We start from the raw sequence: 17,397 nt of genomic DNA on the forward strand, positions 1-17,397 counted from the left end.
CCTTCCTTCCCTCCTAGAAATGTATGAAACTGTGATAACTGTTTGTCATCCTGTCAGAAGTGAATCTGTTTCTTTCACTTGAATGCATGTTTATTTTCTTTTCCCTTCAATTTTCCCTGACTCTAGTTTTTGAAGATGTAATCTAAGTTTGATAGAAGAGTGGTGATTTTTTTTTGGTTTCCCAATCAAAGAAGCTATAAATAAACACACAACTAGTTAGCAATGCCAGTGCTATAAGGACTCACTGATGTGTGGGATTAAGCATGGAGGAAGGGGCCAGGTGCAGTGGCTCACACCTATTATTCCAGCACTTTGGGAGGCCAAGGCAAGCAGATCACTTGAGGTCAGGAGTTCAAGACCAGCTTAGCCAACATGATGAAACCCTGTCTCTACTAAAAATACAAAAATTCGCTAAGCGTGGTGGCTGGTGCCTGTAATCCCAGCTACTCGGGAGGCTGAGGCAGGTGAATTGCTTGAACCTAGGAGGCAGAGGTTGCAGTGAGCCGAGATGACACCACTGTACTCCAGCCTGGTAACAGAGTGAGACTCCATCTCAAAAAAAAAGATTGTGTGTGGTGGCTCATACCTGTAATCCCAGCACTTTGGGAGGCCAAGGTGGGCAGATTACTTGAGATCAGGAGTTCGAGACCAGTTTGGCCAACATGGTGAAACCCCATCTCCACCAAAAACATGAAAAATTAGTTGGGTATAGTGGTGGACACCTATAATCCCAGCTACTTGGGAGGCTGAGACACGAGAATTGCTTGAACCTGGGAGGCAGAGGTTGCAGTGAGCCGAGATCGTGCCACTGCACTCCAACCTGGGGGACAGAGCGAGACTCCATCCCCACCCCCCAAAAAAAAGAGTGCAGGAAGAAATCCATGTCCTTTCCTGACACCCTCTACAGCTTCCCCAGGGTGCTCTCCCAGAAAGAAGTGAGTTCCTTACGGTTTTGGGGGGTTATTGATGGTTTATAACTGGTCTAGAGTAGACTTTGAAGACAGATCATTTGTGCGTATAGAACCTGAAGAAGAAAAATGGCAAATAGACTTACTCATGTATAGTTTTAAATAAGGAATTGGACAGATTTATTCATGAGCAGTGACTAACCTCCCCACTATGGCTTCTCATGGGCTCCCAAGAAGCCTACGATCCTTTTTCCCCATGTCAGTGGGAAATCCCAGTTATGGTTGTGGTTCCTATTAGAAATTGATACACGTAAATAGGTTTAGATAAAGTAACATCTGGGAATGAAAGCAGATGTCCTTTGGTTTTAACTACTGGTTTCCTTGTAATTCCTCTACTCTTTTATTATAGTGAGGTCTGTATATAATGTAACATTTAACATTCTGTAACATGGAATATGCCACATTTCTGGAACATGTAAGGTAATGCCTTTAACTTGAAAATTGCTTGAGTGTGTCATGGCAGAGTCTGGATGTATATGCAAAATATACTTAGGTAAACAGAAAGCTGACTTTATATACTCCTTGATGTAATTTCTCAGGATAATCTTATTAAAATCTGCCAATACACCTGCTTTGTACCTCAGGATCCTAGAAAATGGCACCTTTTCTGGAGGTTGATTTGTTGTTGTTTTGTTGTTGTTGTTGTCGTTGTTTGAGACAGGTTCTTGCTATTACCCAGCCTGAGTTTAGTGGCACAATCACTGCCTGCTTTCTGCAGCTTCAACCTCGTGGGTTCAAGCCATCCTCCCACCTCAGCCTCCCAGGTAGCTGGGACCACAGGTCTACACCCCCATATTTGACTGATTTTTTATGTTTGGTAGAGACAGTATCTCCCTCTGTTTCCTGGGCTGATCTCAGACTCCTGGGCTCAAACGATCCTCCTGCCTCAGCCTCCCAAAGTGCTGGGAGCCACCTCACCTGGCTGTGGAGGTTGTTTTAATTACCTCCTCTTCACCCCATTAATGAGGGAGGGATTTCTGCCTAGGGTTACAGGGATGGCTGAATACCTGATGCTCTTGACACTGAATACCTGTTGATCTCAACGCTGGACAGATAAGATCAACAGCAGAGTTTCAGTCACATGTAATCCCAGCCTAGAGGAGGAGGACACAGCATGCCACACCTGACCACCCAGGCCTGTACTCAGGAACGACTAGGGGCTGCAGGAGGCAGGCTTTTTAGTATCAGGAGGGTGGGGCCATCCTTGGTTCCCATGAGAGGATGTGATTGGTTTGTTTGAATAACTCTGCTGGCTGGCAGGGAACTAAAACCCACTTCTCAGGGCTAAGCAGACACTGTGCCTGGTCCTTGTGATAAAGAGGATGGCCAGGGGACTTTATCAGCAGAAGCAGAGTGAGAAGGGCAGTGTGTACTGAGACCATTTGGAGCCCTCTGATTTTCCTCAGATGTCAAGGCAGAACCTAACATTGGGCCTTAATTTTCAGCCTTGCACCACAATAGTTTTGTGCTGACTCACAATCAAGAGCATAGCATGGGGAGGCGGAGTGGTCATATTTTCCAAAAGGCTCACCACCTTTTCAGTGGCTGTTAGGATTATGATGATAAGACCTTAGAGGAAGCAAAGGGGTGTGTACAGCTGACACCAGGACAAAGATGTGTCACCTTGTTAGAGAAGGTAGTCAAAGGGTGAGCTTTTTTCTCTCCTAACTCACTAACCAGTCTTGCCCCCAACCCCCACATGCCTGGCCCCCCTACTAGGTCCTTCATTTACCCTCGTGTTAGAACATGGCAAAACCAAGGGGAGAGCGCTCATTTCTCTGGCTCTGTAGTCCCTGGTGTCTGTGTACTGCCTAGTGCTTTTAGCATGCACTAACTTTTATTTATGTATTTTAATTTTATTTATTTATTTATTTTTTTGAGACAGAGTCTTGCTCTTGTCTCCCAGGCTGGAGTGCAGTGGCACGATCTCAGCTCACCGTAACCTCCGCCTCCTGGGTTCAAGCGATTCTCCTGCCTCAGCCTCCCAAATAGCTGGGACTACAGGTACCCCACAATATACCTGGCTAGGTTTTGTATTTTTAGTAGAGGCAGGGTTTCACCATGTTGGCCAGGCTGGTGTGGAACTCCGGACCTCAGGTAATATGCCCACCTTGGCCTCCCAGTGTTGGGATTATAGGCGTGAGCCATCACACCCAGCCAAGTTGTCTGTTTTTAGAAAGTGGTTCTTTCCTTTATCTTAAATAACTGTGATTATCTCAGTCCCTGCCTTTATCTGTTTAAGAAAGTCTCAGTAGGAAAATAAAGAGAAGCAGTCAACAGAATTTGTAGTTTGACTATTATAACTAATTCATTATTATCTTCATCTGCCTCTAAAATAATAAATAAAACATAGTAGCCCCCTGATAAGTGTTTACCGAAATAAATGGCATCACCATTTGTATATATTCTAAGTATTACAAAAGTATTTGTAAAAATATATGTGTAGGCTGGGCAAGATGGCTCATGCCTGTAATCCCAGCATTTTGGGAGGCCAACATCAGCATATCACCTGAGGTCAGGAGTGTAATATGTGTAAATATGTGTATGTAAATATGAAGTATTCTCTTGTAGCCATCCCAACTTCATTATTTATTTCTAATGGCCTTTCTTTATTTTTTCTGGCATCAAGTAGGTACAGACAGTATGTTACATAATGAGGACATGAAGGAAAGAAATGATACTAAGTCAACTCTAACTTTGTCTTAAAACTTTTTAGTTTTCAGTAAGAGAAACATCATCTTTGGTGCAGTGACGGAAGTGGATTGAGGACTTGCCATTTATATGTATATATATGACGGAATCTCACTCTTGTTCAGGCTGGAGTGCAGTGGTGCAGTCTTGGCTCATTGCATCTTCTGCCTCTTGGGTTCAAACGATTCTCCTGCCTCAGCCTCCTGAGCAGCTGAGACTACAGGCTTGCGCCACCAGACCCAGCTAATTTTTTGTATTTTTAGTAGAGATGAGGGTTTCACCGTGTTGGCCAGGATGTTCTCAATCTCTTGACCTTGTGATCCGCCCACCTCAGCCTCCCAAACTGCTGGGATTACAGGCGTGTGCCACCGTGCCCAGCCGGAACTTGCTATATTTTACTGGAGGCAACCCCAAGCTTAGTAGAATACTTTTCTATTTGTATTAAAAAGAAAGTTGTCCACATTTCATGAAGTGTATCCCAATTCTAAGAAAGCAAAATTGAAGGTAATTAAATGTTGCAGATTTATTTTATATAGTGCTTATTTCAGGAGACATTTTTGTAACAATTTATTCCTTTGTAGCTAGATTGGGATTCTTTCTAGCTAGGCTTGACCTGGATGCCTCCCAGCTAAGCTAGATGACCAAGAGTGTCTGTTGAACTGTTTTCAGCCTGGGGCTCCTCCTGTGTCATTAAGATAGGACCAGGAACCCTGAAGCACATGATCATCTTTACTTATAGGTCAGGAAGCTCTCCCACTACCAGATGGAGAACTATGGGGGATGGCTTCTACTATTATGTTGCTGTTCACTGTGGCGTAGTCAACAAGTTGTGTGGTTCCTCTGTTGTACCTGCAGGCTGTTGAACAATCCCTCTACTGACCTCTTTTTTTTTTTTTTAAGCCATCAACTGGCTAGCCAGATCTCCCCTTCCTGCTTATTATTTAGAGATTTAGGGTTAAGGTTCTCCCAAATAAACCTCTGCCGGCAGTAGGAGAAAGCCATAATTTATATATCTTAGCAACCTAAGAAATGTTAAAAGAGGTTTTTGTTTTTTTTTTTTTTTTGGAAATGGTAGTCCTGAAAATGCTTACATAGACCTCCAAGTCTAGGGGTTGGGGGAGAAAGGAAAGAACAGAAGAAAATATCTTTAATCTCATCATCCTGGGAAGAAAATAAACTTTCCCTAAAGAGTTTGTACACATATAAAAATATGTGTGTGGCCTGGCACAGTGGCTCATGCCTGTAACCCCAGCACTTTGGGAGGCTGAAGTGGGTGGATCATGAGGTCAGGAGTTCAAGACCAGCCTGACCAACATGGTGAAACCCCGTCTCTACTAAAAATACAAAAAAATTAGCTGGGTGTGGAGGTGTGCGCCTGCAATTCCAGCTACTCGGGAGGCTGAGGCAGGAGAATTGCTTGAACCTGGGAGGTGGAGGCTGCAGTGAACTGAGATCCCACCACTGTGCTCCAGCCTGGGCAACAGAGCGAGACTGTGTGTATATGTGTAATGTGTGTATATGTGTAAATACATATATGCTTTGAACCACATTTTATAAAGCTTTTCAGACTCTCTGTCGGAGGGGTGGTCAACTTTGACAGTTGTTTTAAATGTACTGAAGGGCAAATAATAAAATCTCTCATCCAGGAGTGGTGGCTCATACCTAGCACTTTGGAAGGCTGAGGCAGGCAGATCACTTGAGCCCAGGAGTTTGAGACCAGCCTGGGCAACATGGCAAAACCCCATCTCTACAAAAGAAGAAAAACAAAAATTAGCCAGGTGTGGTGGCATGCACTTGTAGTCCCAAGTCCCTTAGGCTTGGGAGCCTAAGGCAGGAGGATCATTGAGTCTGGGAGATGGAAGTTACAGTGAACTGTGATTACACTACTGCACTCCAACCTGGGTGACAGAGCAAGACCCTGTCTCAAAAAAAGGTCTTACTCTCAGGACTTTAGTCCCAGAGATAACTGTATTTCAACTATATTTATTGGTTTCTTCTGAATGTTTTCTGGGACAGCCTGGTGTGTGCCAGCATGTTTGTGTGTGTGTCACATACTTTTTATATGTGTTTGTATATACGTATTCTTATTTTTGCTTCTGTATACAAATAGGAGCACACTGTGTTCCTTGATTTCTTTTTAACCTAACAATATTTCCTGGAGAGTGATCCATGCCATTATACATACATCTACCTCTTTTTTTTTTTTTTTTGAGATGGGGTCTCACTCTGTCACCCAGGCTGGAGTGCAGTGGCACAATCCCAGTTCACAGCAGCCTCAACCTCCTGGGGTCAAGTGATCCTCTTACCCCAGCCTCCCAAGTAACTGGGACCACGGGTGCCATGCTTGGCTAATTTTTAAATTTTTAGTAGAGACAGAGTTTTACCATGTTGTCCAGGCTGGTCTTGAACTCCTGTGTGCAAGTCTACCTGCCTTGGCCTCCCAAAGTGCTGGGATTTACAGGCATGAGCCACTTTGCCCGGCCTACCTCATTTTTTAAATAGCTATTTAGTTTTGAACCTAGGGATTAAGAAAAAATAAATTAAATAACTGTTTAGTAATTCCTTGTATGAATGTAACCCCAATTTATTTAACCCATCTTTTATTAATGGCTATTGAAGGAAGATCCCTTTAAAACTCCTTCTTTATATTAAATCTTAATGACTTTAAAACCAATTACATATAAAAGTTGCAAGTGTATAGGTAGGTACTCTTCTATTTTAAGGAATTTTGCATTCTTTTTTTTAAGATGGAGTGTCACTGTGTCGCCCAGGCTGGAGTGCAGTGGTGCAATCTAGGCTCACTGCATCCTCTACCTCCCAGGTTCTTGCAATTCTCCTGCCTCAGCTTCCCCAGTAGCTGGAACTACAGACGCACGCCGCCACACCCGGCTAATTTTTTTGTATTTTAGTAGAGATAGAGTTTCACCATGTTGCCCAGGCTGGTCTCGAACTCCTGAGCTCAGGCAGTCCCCCTGCCTCAGCCTCCCAAAGTGCTGGGATTACAGGCGTGAACCACCGCGCCTGGCCTCTATTTGTTTTTTAAACCATTTTCAGAGTTGTCTTGTGAGGACTGTATTTTAAATAGCAGCCTCAAGGTACTGATTCTGATTTTGGTCTTATTTATTTATTTATTTATTTATTTTGAGACAGGCAGCAATCCTCCTGCCTCAGCCTCCCAAAGTGCTGCGATTACAGACGTGAGTCACCATCCCTGGCCCTGATTATGTCTTTAGTCAGTAGCATAAAATTCTAAGAATCCTAGTAATTCGTGGGGGAAGGTGATAGTAATGGTATTTGCAAAGATGGAGGTTGCTTCTGGAAAATGAAGCAGGCCTGTTTTTAAAAAATACCCATCATTTGAAGTCTCTTATTTTACCCTAACAGAGTCACCCAGAACCAATTTTAAACAGTTTCTGGTTTATATTTCAGGGAAGCTGGATATTTTTGTGTGATTTCTTTGAAGCTGTAGAACCCTAGCTTGCTAGTTTGAAAGGCTCAGTTGTTAAAACCTCTAAAACTTTAGAATAAAAAAAAAACACTGATTGTGTACATTTTATAAGTTTCTTCATTTATTAATTTTTTTCTATCTTTCTTCCTTTGTTTTAAGTATCAAACTCCTGTTGTATTATCCCTTTAAGTATTTTAGCTATTTTATTTATTTTTATTTTGTGAATATCAAAGAGTTTAACTAAAAAAGCTTATATACTACATATATACAATATAAGACTTTTAAAACTGAAATCAAGATAATAAAATCATGAGTTTTTAAATTAAAATTTGTCCTAACCTTTAATCAAGCAACCTCTTGAAAGAAGATTAAAAATTAATATATTTGAGCCAGGCACAGTGACTCATGTCTGTAATCCCAGCCCTTTGGGAGGCCGAGGTGGGCGGTTCACCTGAGGTCGGGAGTTTGAGACCAGCCTGACTATAGAGAAACCCTATCTCTACTAAAAATACAAAATTACCTGGGCATGGTGGCACATGCCTGTAATCCTAGCTATTCGAGAAGCTGAGGCAGGAGAATCGCTTGAACTCAGGAGGTGGAGGTTGTGATGAGTCAAGATTGTACCATTGCACTCCAAACTGGGCAACAAAAGCGAAACTCCGTTTCAAAAAAAAAAACTTAATATATTTGATATCTTTATGATGCAAGGACATAAAAAATTGATATATGTCCTTCTTTTTCAAGGGGAAAGATTTCTGCCATTATACTTCAATAAGAATGTCAGCATCCATAGCCTTACATATTACTGAAGCGTTGATGTTTCTTTTTCGTGAAAGCAGTCAATAATGGAGAAAGACCTACCAGATAATCTGGTTTACCTACTTTACCTACCAGCACTCAGGAGTCACACTGGTTGAACTTGATATTTGTTCAGTCCTGTTACCTGGCTCTGCACATACTTAAAATAATTGTGCACAAACTTGTGTTTGGAAAACCTAAAAACATGACGTGAATACATGACGCTTGCTTTAATGGAGGATGCAGATGGCCAAGTATGCCTATTTCACAAGTTGTGGCAGCTTTCTAAACTGTCAGGGGTAGATCTCAAGAACGTCACCCAAGTGGCCGGGTGCGGTGGCTTACGCCTGTAATCCCAGCACTTTGGGAGGCTGAGGCAGGTAAATCACCTGAAGTCAGGAGTTCAAGACCAGTCTGGTCAACATGGTGAAACTCTGTCTCTACAAAAAAAAAAAAAACAGAACATCACCAGAGTAAGGGATGGAGAAAATTCTAGAAGTACTGTGTAATTGAAAAGACTTGAAAAGAAGAGTAAGAAAGATTTTTTAAAATAGTTCTTTTGGACACAGTGGCTCATGCTGTCATTCCAGCACTTTGGGTGGCCAAGGCAGGAGGTTCACTTGAGGCCAAGAGTTCGAAAACAGCCTTGGCAACGTAGGGAGACCTTGTCTCAGTAAATAAATAAATAAATAGGTTTTTTTCCATTGATTTGATTAATGGTTTTACTGTGACACTGGAATCTGCAGTGTTATAAGGGAACTGAAGTAACAAGGGGGAAACGTTTCCTGGTAAAACAAAACAAAAATAATTTTCTGGTGAAAATTGTGAACCAATTTTATAGTTAGTGTATTATAATAACTGTTAAATAACTTACTTAAAATTTATTTTGCTGGCCAGGCGTGGTGGCTCACGCCTGTGATTCCACCACTTTGGGAAGCTGAGGCAGGTGGATCATCTGAGGTCAGGAGTTGGAGACCAGCCTGGCCAACATGGTGAAACCCCATCTCTACTAAAAATACAAAAATTAGGTGGGCATGGTGGTACTTGCCTATAATTCCAGCTGCTTGGGAGGCTGAGGCAGGAGAATCACTTGAACCTGGGAAGCGGAGGTTGCAGTGAGCAGAAATTGCACCACTACATTCCAGCCTGGGCGACAAGTGAAACTCCATCTCAAAAAAACCAAAATTTATTTTGCTAATTTTTCCATGTAATGTTCATTCTTCAAGCCCATAATGGTAGTTTTTTTCCCTCTCATTCCGTGGTAAATGTGAAACGCGCCAAAGGAAACACATAATCACCAAATTACAATGAGACAGCATTTGAAAAAAAATTATCACAACATCCTGAGGACAAGCAGGTTCTGTTCAGTTTGGGCCAGGAGTAGAAATAAGAGGAAGAAAAATATCACAGAAGTTGAGATTTACATGTGGTGACTTGGAAGTGAGAAAGAAACTTCTGAAGGTGAGGGAATTGGAAAAATCTTCTTTCTTCAAACTTGGGAGGAATTACATGAAACGTTCCTTGGTTAAGGAGCTCAGAATAAAATCACAGGCAAAAGAAGAAAAAAATAACTGGAATTTGTCAACCACAGAGAAGACTCAGTGTTTTGAAGCCATTCTTCAGTTAACACTGCTTCTCCTTTCCTTCTCTTGGCCATCCTATCCCTTATTCCTTCTCCTTGCTAGAAATTTTAGTTTAGTGGGGGCTCGCAAGGATGCTTTTGTGGCAAACTCTGGCCATTGCTATGCTGGCTCAACATTGTATAGGTTTTCTGTTCCTAAAAACTCTTAGAGGAGATAGATTTAGTATTTTTATTTATTTATTTATTTATTTATTTATTTATTTATTTATTTATTTATTTATTTTTTGAAATGGAGTTTCACTCTTGTTGCCCAGGCTGGAGCGCAATGGTGCGATCTCGGCTCACCTCAGTCTCCGTCTCCTAGGTTCAAATGATTCTCCTGCCTCAGCCTCCCAAGTAGCTGGGATTACAGGCATGTGCCACCATGCCTGGCTAATTTTGTATTTTTAGTAGAGATGGGGTTTCTCCATGTTGGTCAGGCTGGTCTCAAACTCCCGACCTCAGGTGATCCGCCTGCCTCAGCCTCCCAAAGTGCTGGGATTACAGATGTGAGCCACCAGGCCTGGCCAGATTTAGTATTTAAAAAAAGATAATTCCGCTGGGTGTGGTGGCTCACACCTGTAATCCCAGCATTTTGGGAGGCTGAGACAGTCAGATCACCTGAGGCCGGGAGTTCAAGACCAGCCTGGCCAAAATGGGGAAACCCCATCTCTACTAAAAATACAAAAATTAGCCAGGCATGGTGGTGCGTGCCTGTAGTCCCAGCTACATGGGAGGCTGAGATGGGAGAATCACTTGAACTAGGGAAGTGGAAGTTGCAGTGAGCTGAGATGGCGCCACTGCACTCCAGCCTGGCAACAGAGCAAGACTCCATCTCAAAAAAAATCATAAAAAAGATAATTCCTTCTAAAAGAGAAAGACTTCTCTTTAGGTGTAACTTCTTACCTGAAAGAAAAATTTGATATACTTCCAGTGGAGGATGTGCTGTAAATATAGAGAAACTAGCATATAGAAAAAAATAACTTTTAAAAAGTGATGGCATCCTATAGTCTTCACTTCACATGTATAGATGTCAGCATGTGGAATTGAAGGAACAGTTACCCACAGGTAGGAATTTATGTCTGGCTTTACTTGTTTGTCTTAATTCCAGTACACTGGAAACAAACTGATTTTCTAGAAACTGTGGCTCCTTTTAGAAGCAAATCTGACTTATGGCTCCTGGGGAAGTAGAGCCCACTCTTTGTTCTGGTTGCTGTTGAAGCCTGCTTTCCTTTTCCTTCAGATATCAAATTATGAACTAACTAGGCAGGAAGATGTGGAGGAAGCCCTATGTCCTGTTCGTTTACCCCACAAAGCAGACAGTGTTGGGATGTTATCATTTGGACAGTGGGAAGGAAATAAATAGAAGAAGAACTCCAAACTATACAATTGGCATCACTAAGGAATTCTTGTTTCATTATCAGAAATCTAAAATTGGCTGTACATGATGGCTCACGCCTGTAATCCCAGCACTTTGGGGAGGCTGAGGTGGGAAGATCTCTTGAGCCCAGGAGTTTGAGATCAGGGAAATATAGCAAGACCCTTCTCTATTTTTTCAAAAAAATAAAAATAGAAATCTAAAATTATCTAGGTAGATTCAAAGGCTGCCAACAATTGTGTGGGAAAATAGTGTAATCATTTTAGAAATGAACATGTAAAATGTGGATCCTAGATTTTGCTGCTAAACACATTTTCTTTCCTTTAAAATTTGCTCTCTTATAATAATACTTGTTTCAGTTCATGTCACCCTCATTCTGCTGGTGACTTGGACTTGACACCTTGACATCTTCCATAAGTTTTTCTTCCTCACTCCTTTACCCTAAGTCCTGATGATTTTTCCTTTTTTGTTTCTTTTTTTTTTTCTTTCTTTCTTTCTTTTTTTTTTTTTAGACAGTCTCACTCTGTTACCCAGGCTTGAGTGCAATGACATGGTCTTGGCTCACTGCAACTTCCACCTCCCTGCTTCAAGCAATTCTCCTGACTCAGCCTCCTGAGTACCACAGCCTCTGCCTGCTGAGTTCAAGTGATTCTCCTGCCTTAGTCTTCCCAGTAGTTGGGATTACAGGCTCACACCACCACACCCAGCTGAATTTTATATTTTTAGTACAGACAGGGTTTTGCTCTGTTGGTCAGGCTTGTCTTGAACTCCTGAGTTCAAGTCATCTACCTACCTTGGCCTTCCAAAGTGTTGGGATTACAGGCGTGAGCCACCCCACCAGCCCTGAGTTTTCTTCCTCTTACATCCATCCCTTTTTCTCAATTCAGTGTAGCTAATTCAATGTAGCCACCCTGGATCAGGCCACCTGTACCATTGAAATTCAACACCTGTTGCTTTCTGCTATCATTTTCATTTATTCGGTGAAAAATTCTTGAGGGCCCATTGTGTGTCTGGCTCTATGCTGGGGATTCAGCTAGAAAACACAATTTCAATTTCCTTGTCTTTGGAAATTTAGATTTTAATGAGGGTCACAAGTCTACCACCAAGTACAGTGTAGTGAGCTGGATTCAGAAGAGACACCAAAATCTCTCCTTGTTTCATGGCATTGTGTTTTGATCCATGTAGTTTTAATATTTAAAACTTCTTTTTCTTGTTTCCAAATATTCACTTTTGTGCTTTAATCCCTCTTCTATGCTGAATGGATGTGGCAATAACTAGTTACTATGTTCTTTTATTTTACTAAAACATAAGATTTACAGAAGTTTCCAGACAAGCCATACAAAATGGTCACATGCTTTTTTTGAAGCTGGTAATCTACACTTGACACCAAAGTCACAATGTTATTAGTGAGGGCTGTGATGTTTGTTTAATGTTCCCATTTTGGTTCAAACAATCAAGCTTGTCCATCTACAACATCTAAATAAGATTAGACTTGGCTAGAGAGCATATTCTAAATAACTGGTTAGCTGCTTCTAACCAGTGATAGAATTAGATCACCATAAAAGGGGGAAAAGGAGCCCATAAAAGTAAAACTAACTCCCTCCTCAAAAAAATAAAAACACCCACACCCCTGCAGCTAACCTGACAACTACCTTCATTCACAGTGCTTTATACTTAAACCAGGATGGGGGAAATGAGTAAAAGCAGGGAGGGGCCACTGCTTTTAAACCTTTCACAACAATCCAGATCATACTCCTAGCCTCTGCTCATGCTTTACGACAGTGAATCTGGACAAGACATAGATTTGCCAATGTGCATTTAATCACCAAAGGACTGAAGATATCTGGGCTTTTTATTTGATAATGTTTCTAAGACTGTGTTCATTCAATGCAAACAAAAAGGAAGAAGTCTTGGCAGAACAGAAGTGATGTACACTTGATGATCTGATCAGTTTAAATATTATTCATGGCATATAGCCTAGTCCATGCTCTAGCTGTTTCTGTGGCTTGGGCTTCGTTGGTCTTCCACTGCTCCACTACATCATTTGCTGATAGATCATCTGGATTAGGAGCACTTAACAAGGCGTGGATCGATAGCAGAACTGTGCAGATCTGCAGTGCTGGGAACCCCGTATCTTTCAAAATATCTAAACATATTCTTCCCAACTTGTCTACATTAGGATGATAAATTTTGGTCATGAACCGTGCTTTAGGGGCTGCCATTGGCTATTCTTCTGGTAGGAATAGTTGAAGTTTAAAAGTCCCTCCCTCAAAGGGGGAATCCTGAGGGCCAGCAATGACCACATGAAAATAACAAGTGTTGCTCTCATCTGGTTCTACTTTGATGCCAGGAACTAGTTCTGCCAGAAAACACTGGGTTTCCTTGATGATCTTTCAGGGCAGCCCAGCCATCTTGTCAGAACCCAAGTTCAGCCTCTGGTCTTGTTTCCCTACTATGTTCTTAATAATAGCCGTCCAGATGATGTTGACCAAGAAACACCTTTCAGCTCTCTCTCTGGATAAAATAAATCTAATTTCTTCACAGGTGTACAGCCGTATTACTATCTGAATCTATTTACGATCTAAAATGGTACCCAGATGGGCTGGTTCAAAAAGCCTTTTAGAGCAGAGTTTTTCACACATAGACTGGGATTTTTGTTGCATGATGGATCCTGATGCAGTGAGTTGGTTGGGGCCTGAGCGTGTTTATTTCTGAGGAGCTTCCAGGTGATGCTGCTACCACTTGGAAATTGAACATGTGTTGTGTTAACAGGGTTTTAGAAGATGTAAAGAGATAAGGAATTAAGATAAAAAGAAGTGGGGGATACATTTTCTTCTAGCTATATGGGTATAGATCCTGTATTCTGTCCATCCTGTTAACTCTCATTTGCTCTTGTTAATCTCAGTCAACAATTAACTACCCGGCGGGGTCAGCTCTTATCCCTGCACCCAGAGACAGTGAATCCTGCCAGTGATCTAACCAGAAAGTGTCTACCTTCTATCCACCCCTTAGCCCCAGGGAGTGAGTCTCCTGCATATTTTGGGGAGCTATGATAAGGTGTGCACTCACCTAACAAGGCTGTGATATGACTCCCAGAGGCCCCTGGCCGCTGAGTAATGGGAAGCCCTGTCTTGGCAATGAGAGGTGTTCCTTTTGGCACTCTGCCTCCAACCAACTGGTTTGTGTAACAGTTGGGCTCCAGGAATGGCTTCTGAGGCAAGCGTGTATCCTACTGTGTGTATTCAGGAACTGGCAGAAAATTTATCTTTAGCTTTTAAGATTCCTGTTAGAGATTCTCGTAACTTGTAACCTTGATGGTTGAGTGAACTGCCTGTGACCTGCTGAAAGAGCCTGCCAGAGTGGAATGCAACTGTCTCCTTATTCTGCTTGAGTGTTTTTCCTGGTGATTGTCTGTGGATCTTTTACTGGCTCCACCCATGCGCTTCTATTCTGCAGATATTATTGTAGACTGAAGACAGAAAAGCAGTTGCTACAGGCAATTGGCTCTTGAGTCTTTACAGCCAATACTAGAAGGAATTCTTTTCATCTCTTCCTAGGGAACTTTCCTATGGAATTCCCCCTACAGATTGGATTGCAACAATGTCTTTTAGATTCACAAAATCTATGTTAAAACAAACAGAGGAACCTTGATGATACCAGGCTGGTGAGGAGGAGTTGGTAAATGGCCTGGTTCTGTGTTTTTCCAAGTTCAGCCTGTATCAGAATCACCTGGAAAGCATAAAACCTGCTTGCTTGTTATTTGCTAGGCCTTGTGCCCCAGGTAGTTGTAATTGTTGGACAAATTGCTGGGTCCTGTGCCCCTTGTAGTTCTAATTCAGCGGATCTTGAGCATAGTCTGAGAATTTGTAACATTTCCTCTTCCTCCCCATCTCTTGTGAACACAACAGTGATAACCAGAGAGCAGTCTACATGTTCACAATTGCACCTGCACTGTTGATTGTAGTCACCATCATTATCCCCTAGTCCTCAGATTTGTTACTTGTTTTTTGTTATTGTTTTAAACACCAAGATCCAAGGAAACAGCAACTCTTCTCGTATACCTATGCAGCCCTTTATGGTAAACGAGCCCACTTTCTGTAAGGCTTCTTAGTTTATTCTAGGAGTAGAGACCTGATCTTCTATGTTAGGGATATATAAAAGCATAGGATGGGAGCAACTGGGAAACTTACTTCTCACCCACCTTCTTATTAAAAATTCAAAAAATCAATTTGAGTTTATGGCAACTGAGACAGGGTAAAGGAAGGAAAAGTTGGCTGATCTGGGTCTTTTCGTTCCTCTAAATCCCTTAGCTATACCTTGTTTGCATTATGAAGATAAGATGTTGATTTGTTTTGCTAGCACTCCTTATTATTGAAGGTGACTAATACCTGCTTTCTATTGAATGCAGTTCAGGAGCATCCCAGGAGGAACAAAATGATCTTGGTCTTGGTGACCTTCCCTCTGATGAGGAGGAAGTCATCAACAGTTCTGATGAAGATGATGTCAGCTCTGAGTCAAGTAAAGGAGAGCCTGACCCACTGGAAGATAAACAGGTATATTTTGGTATTTGATTGCTTCCATTTTGTGTGTGTTGACCGCTCCCTATGCTTGGGAATGATCTTTGTCCTCATGATAGGCACATAAACCCTTGTGAGTTTTCTTGAAACTTATAAAACACTTTCCAAATTTAAATTTAATTCCTGCTGTAATGTGGCACCTAAAATATTCTTATGTTTCCAAGTATATATCACCTAGAGCTTAGTGATTTTTGAGAAATTATTATTATTATTTTGAGACAGAGTCTCGCTCTGTTACCCAGACTGGAGTACAGTGGCGTGATCTCAACTCACTGTAGTCTTCGCCTCCTGGGTTCAAGCCATCCTCCTGCCTCAGTATCCTGAGTAGCTTGCATTACAGACACCTGCCACCACACCCAGCTAATTTTTGTGTTTTTAGTAGAGACAGGTTTTCACTATGTTGGCCAGGCTGGTCTCAAACTCCTTTCCTCTGGTGATCCACCTGCCTCAGCCTCCCAAAGTGCTGGGATTACAGGTGTGAGCCATGGGGCCCAGCAAAGAAATTCTTTTTCCTAATGTCCACTGATTTTCTTTTTGATAACAAAATCCCTCTTGGGATTGTTCCCTGTACTGCTGAAATAAAGGAATTGTGTGTATTTTACACTCAAATCTTTTTGGGAAAGAATAATGATGGCTGTTCATAGTACATCATCATTTGCTTTGAAATAATCCAGTATGTCTATGTGTTTGGGGGAGCACAGCATACATAAAGATTGGCCATGTGTTGATAGTTGTTTAAGATGTGTGATCAGGGGGTTCATTATAATGTCACTTTAGTTTGCATGAATATATTTATCTATTTCATTTGAAACCACGTTTTAAAAGATGTTATTAAAGGGAAAAAGCTGGGTGCAGTGGCTCACACCTGTAATCCCAGCACTTTGAGAGGCTGAGGTGGGCAGATCATGAGGTCAGGAGTTCGAGACCAGTCTGCCCAACATAGTAAAACCCCATCTCTACTAAAAATACAAAAAATTAGCTGAGTGTGGCGGTGCATACCTGTAATCTCAGCTACTAGGGAGGCCAAGGCAGGAAAATCACATGAACCTGGGAGTGGAGGTTGCAGTGAGCTGAGATCACCATTGCACTCCAGCCGGGGTGACAGTGCAAGACTCTGTCTCAAAAAAATAAAAAATAAAATAAAAATAAAGGGAAAAGGTTAGTATATCAACAATATCCCCAGGAATGTTACAGCAAGATGGAATTTGAAAAGATCCACACAGCATAGCAAGCCATGGAGAAAATTTATGTCACCTAATTCCTGTGCCATAATTTTATCAATCCATTATCCCTCCTGTTTAATATTTTTGCTCTGTTTAGATTTATTTTCAGCCTTAAATGAATGGCACAAGTTCAGCAGTCTGAATTTAAGTCCCAGATCCACCAGCTATGATCTGGGCAACTTTGGGCCAAGTATTTATCCTTTTGGGGCTAAAGGGTACCATATTCTAGATTTAAAAAAAGAATAGCACTCATAGAATTATGAGGATTAAATAATTTGATACATGGAAAGCCTTAGAATACTTATCAGTACATAATAGCTCAGTGATCATTTATTTATAACTAGCAACACTTCATTTCTCTGCTGTACAGTATTAAATCATGATGTTGGGAGTAACCACTAGAAATTACTTAAGTTAGTGAATTTGTAAAACTACTAAGACAGATGAGTGACTCTGTTCTTAAAGACCCACAACACTCAGCCAGTTTGGGGTTTTACTTTGACCATCAAGTAATTCCTTTTGTGTCTTACTGGTGTCTGTCTTGCTTTAATTTGAAAGCTCATTTTCCATGTTGCAATTTCATGGACATAGATTCTGCAAATATTTATAGAATTCCCAGTATGTGCCAGGTACCACTGGTATTTACTAGAGATAAGCAGTACTCAGATTCCAAGCTTCTATGTAGCCCGTGTT

At 41.5% G+C, this 17,397-nt stretch overlaps 1 protein-coding gene and 1 pseudogene across 1 annotated transcript in view; one reads left to right on the plus strand and one right to left on the minus strand.

Annotated features, from left to right (window-relative positions):
* Window positions 1-17,397, plus strand: part of FGD6 (FYVE, RhoGEF and PH domain containing 6) — a 149,898-nt gene that overhangs the window by 33,320 nt on the left and 99,181 nt on the right. Inside the window, exon 3 of the mRNA XM_064376872.1 lies at window positions 15,313-15,457. Within this exon, the coding sequence (XP_064232942.1) occupies window positions 15,313-15,457 (145 nt within the window). The remainder of the gene's footprint in view (window positions 1-15,312; window positions 15,458-17,397) is intronic.
* LOC105728762 (ubiquitin-conjugating enzyme E2 N-like) lies at window positions 12,857-13,315 on the minus strand (annotated as a pseudogene).

Source organism: Aotus nancymaae, unplaced genomic scaffold (assembly GCF_030222135.1).
Source record: "Aotus nancymaae isolate 86718 unplaced genomic scaffold, 86718_ANA_hifiasm-v0.15.2.pri h1tg000016l, whole genome shotgun sequence".
Taxonomy (NCBI): Eukaryota; Metazoa; Chordata; class Mammalia; order Primates; family Aotidae; genus Aotus; species Aotus nancymaae.